The sequence below is a fragment of the Arachis hypogaea genome, chromosome 5, assembly GCF_003086295.3.
Source record: "Arachis hypogaea cultivar Tifrunner chromosome 5, arahy.Tifrunner.gnm2.J5K5, whole genome shotgun sequence".
NCBI lineage: Eukaryota > Viridiplantae > Streptophyta > Magnoliopsida > Fabales > Fabaceae > Arachis > Arachis hypogaea.
In genome coordinates this window covers 4,696,349-4,700,518 of record NC_092040.1, presented here as the reverse complement: position 1 = coordinate 4,700,518, position 4,170 = coordinate 4,696,349, and the positions used below count along the sequence as shown (strand labels likewise).

Here is a 4,170-nt window from a genome sequence, read left to right as displayed (position 1 = left end):
TTTGTGATTTGTAGTCATTAAGTAGTCATTAATAATATTTTTAATGGTGTGAAATTTCATTCAATAACGTAAGATTATTCACTTTTTTTTTTCTATTTATATGTTGGTAATAATTTAATAAAATTATTGCTCTCTAAACTTTCCTTAGCATTATGTTAACGGTAGTTGAATTAGGAACAAATGAAAATTTATGATTTATATTTTTAAGGAACCAATTTAAACATTTTCAAAAATAAAAGACGATTTTTATTTAAACCTTAATCCAAATGATATAATTCGATGTTGTTAGTGGTAATTGAATGTAATTGTTCTTGGTATTAATAATTGTTAGGAAATGTTAAACGACAAATATTTTTTATAAAAGATAAAAAAATTAATTAATAATATAAATATAAAAATAATCATATTAGATATATATTAAAATTAATTATTATAATTAATTATTAATATAAAATATATATTAAAATATAAAATACATACTAAAAATAAATTAAATTAGATATGTATTTATATATAAATATATAATTATTAACTACGTACTAAGTGATTGCTAATGGCGGTAAAAAGCTTAAACACGGTATAAATCCAAATTTGCCATCGTTAACGGTTAACAGATAAACTGAAATTACACAGAAGAGAATGAACAGCTAAAGGGGCAGATGTTTTAAGTTTTAACCGACATTTACACTTGCTTATTCAATGAGAAAAAAAATGAAAATAATTTGGAAGGTAAAGCCGAAACTGCCTCAACACTTTTCCCTGTGTCACCGTGCACCAACTAATAAGGCGGTTGGATTCTCCCTTGACCCTTATAAATAACGATGCACCCTCTTCCTCTCAGATTCCCCTTCCCACTCGCTTCTCAATCTCACCCCGCTCTGTTTTTTTCTCCCCAGAAACAGAGTGATCATAATCAACAATGGCTCTGTTTTCCTACCACCGACATTCTTCTCAGCCCTTCTTCACTTTCTTCCTTTTCCTCCTCCTTAAAGGTAAAGCTCTATAATTTTTTGGATCACAAAACCTGGGTCAGCTGAAGAATGAAGAAACTAAACTAAGAAACTAACTCAGTCGGGATTGCTCTGTTTTTCCGTTCTGTGCAGGGGTTTCAGGTGCAACATTCACGTTCGTAAACAAGTGCGATCACACAGTATGGCCAGGGATCTTGGGCAAACCAGATATCGGAAGCACAGGTTTCGAGCTCTCAAAGGGTTCCACAAAGAGTTTCCAAGCTCCTACGGGCTGGTCGGGAAGATTCTGGGGCAGAACCGATTGCAAATTCGACGATCAAGGCAAAGGAACATGCGCCACCGCCGACTGCGGCTCCGGCGAGATCAACTGCAACGGAGGCGGAGCCTCTCCTCCGGCCACCCTCGCCGAGTTCACTCTCGGCACCGGTTCCATGGACTACTACGACGTCAGCCTCGTCGACGGCTACAATCTCCCCATGATGGTGGAGGCCAGCGGCGGCACCGGCTCGTGCGGCGCCACGGGATGCGGCGCTGACTTAAACAAGCGGTGCCCGTCGGAGCTTCGAGTGGAGGGCGGTGACGCGTGCCGCAGCGCGTGTGATGCATTCAAGAAACCGGAGTATTGCTGCGACGGAGAATTCGGAAACCCTAACACGTGTAAGCCATCTGTGTACTCTGAAATGTTCAAGAGTGCATGCCCCAAATCTTATAGCTATGCTTATGATGATGCCACCAGCACTTTCACTTGCTCCGATGCTGATTACACCATCACATTTTGTCCCTCTTCTCCGAGGTAAACAAATCATTTCATTTTTTAAGTAAATTTAATTTTAATACACTATCAAATGAGTTAATGTGTACATGTTTTTTAATGTAGTCTAAAATCTTCTACGGATTCATCCCCCAAGGCAGCGGGTTCAGATTCGGGTTCGGATTTAGGGTCGGGGTCAGGTTCGTCGGTGGAGCAGTCGGCACTAGGTTCCACATCATGGCTAGCGGATATGGCTACGGCCACCGGGTCGGCGTCCACAAGAAGCAAGCCTTTTGGGGGATCAATTTTGGTGGCGGTTGCTTTCTTTCTTTCTCTTTTGCTAGCTTAGTATATTCGTGACACTCTTCAAAGTGACATCTTGCATCCTTATCTTCCTTTTGGAGAAAATGGGATTAGTGGCATCATATATGATTGATGAATTGAATTACTATGTAAAGTATAAAAGAATTTCAATCATTAATTTGTTGCGGAATTGTTATTTAATTAGTGTTATTTGAAATACTAATCATTCTTTAATTGTGAACCTTTGGAAATGGAAGGTAGGGTTGGGTTGGGGAACCAAGGACATTCCCTCGATTAGAATGTGATTGGCAATGCTTGTCTTAGAAATTAATGTTTACTCGATTTAGTGGGTTTTGAGGCCCATCACCTTTATGATAGGAAATTTCAAAGAAAAATGGCAAGTACAATTATTTATTAACACCAAGGTTCTGAAACAAATCGGTTATCGAACCGTTTTAGTTATTAGTTTATTGGTTTATAAGTTTAATCGATTCGATCGTAGTTAAATCGAAAAAATTATTTTATAATAAAATAATAATAAAATATAAATAAATACGTTAAAACATAATTATACTCTAATATAAATTTTAAAATATCATCTAAATTAAAAATACTACATAAACTAGAATGTTATGATCTCATTTAAATACAAACTCAAGTCAAATAACAAAAATAACCAATCAAACATAAAATACTAATATCTAACTGATTCAAGTTTGTCATCAATCATCAAAATCTACCATAATAATACAATCTAACAACTAATCAATTTATTAATGATTCAATGCCAAATCAGCAAGCAACCCTAAACCTAACAACTAATCAATTATCAAGGTTTCAACAATAAACTATAACAATTAATCATACTTCAAGCAATCAGCTTCAACAATTAATCATTTAATAATGTTTCAAGCAGTCAGCACCAAAAAATTAATCATTTAATCATGCTTTAAACAATCAGTTTAAGCAGTCAGCACTAAACAATCAGTTTAAACAATTAATCGCTTAATAGTTAATAATGCTTTAAGCAACTAGCACCAAAGAATTAATCAGCAACCAGCACCAAAAAATTAATTATTTAATAAAGAACTCTAACTAATGCATCTAAACAAATCAAGGTTTATGTAGAAATCATGACAGTTATGCTATGATAGCCATTTGGATTTTGGACCTGTAAAATATTCCCTTTTCCTCTTGAATGGTTCATATTCTTCTTCGTTTTACAAATTAGATTATGTAACTAAGCATGATTTTCAGTCACATATAAGAATACTTCTCTGATGCATGCTAGTTAATAAGAGGAGTTACTTCAACAATTATTATTACAACAAATTAGATTTATACCTAGGATTAGTGGAAGACAGTAAAGAATGCAGAGCTGACGGCAACAAGAACAGTGGCTGGGGTGGAAGGGTCGAACAGGGCTGGTGCCAGTGGAAAGACACTTCGCGACGACCAGAAGTGGCGGCGGTGGCTGCGGCTATAATTTCCACGGTTGACTTCGTGACGGACAAGGCTGTGCGAATTTTCAAGCTGGCTCAAAGAACTTGCGACGGTGAGTGACTTCCACGGAACTTGCGACCGTGACGGTGGCTGGACGGAGGGTGCGCCGAAAGCTCAGAGTGGAGATTGGAGGCATGGTAACTGAGAGTGAGAGGTGAGAGTGGAGGGCTGGAGGGTGGAGGCTCAAGAGTGTTGTCTGGGTGAAGAACTGAAGAGTGAAGACTGAAGGCTAGGGTTCTTCTGGGGGCAAAACGCAGCGTTTTGGGCAAAAATTAAAAAATTTGCCAGGTCACAATTCGGTTCGATCGACCAGTTTTTGACCGATTCGACGGTTCTACTTCAGTTCTTGAATTTAACAGTTTTCTCTTCTGTCCGAACTGTATTTATTAACGGTTTCTGATTTGATTGGTTCGACTGACCAATTTGAACCGATTTTCAAAACCTTGATTAACGCACTAAATTAAGGGATTTAATTAGAACAGGTTTTAAGGGTGTGGAGTTATTGAAATTTTTTTATTCAATGTGTTAGAAATATAAAAGGTTTCTGAAAAATATTTTTTAATGATTTTTTATAATGCTTTTAACTATTACCTTTTAGCTTGTTTGGAAACCATTTAATATGAGAAAAGAATTTTATTTTTT

General features: G+C 36.6%; 1 protein-coding gene across 2 annotated transcripts; it reads left to right on the top strand.

Moving 5' to 3' along the window:
* The first annotated feature begins 534 nt into the window (after positions 1–534).
* Positions 535–2,266, top strand: LOC112800341 (thaumatin-like protein 1). 2 transcript variants are annotated; one of them, XM_025842571.3, is made up of 3 exons: positions 535–992; positions 1,104–1,764; positions 1,849–2,266. In XM_025842571.3, exons 1-3 carry the CDS (start codon positions 920–922, stop codon positions 2,069–2,071), a joined length of 957 nt encoding a protein of 318 aa, XP_025698356.1. In that variant the 5' UTR covers positions 535–919; the 3' UTR covers positions 2,072–2,266. The 2 variants fall into 2 exon arrangements, with proteins under 2 accessions (XP_025698356.1, XP_025698357.1); XM_025842572.3 differs by lacking the exon at positions 1,849–2,266 and having other exon boundaries at positions 669–992; positions 1,104–1,768.
* The last annotated feature ends 1,904 nt before the right edge of the window (positions 2,267–4,170 follow it).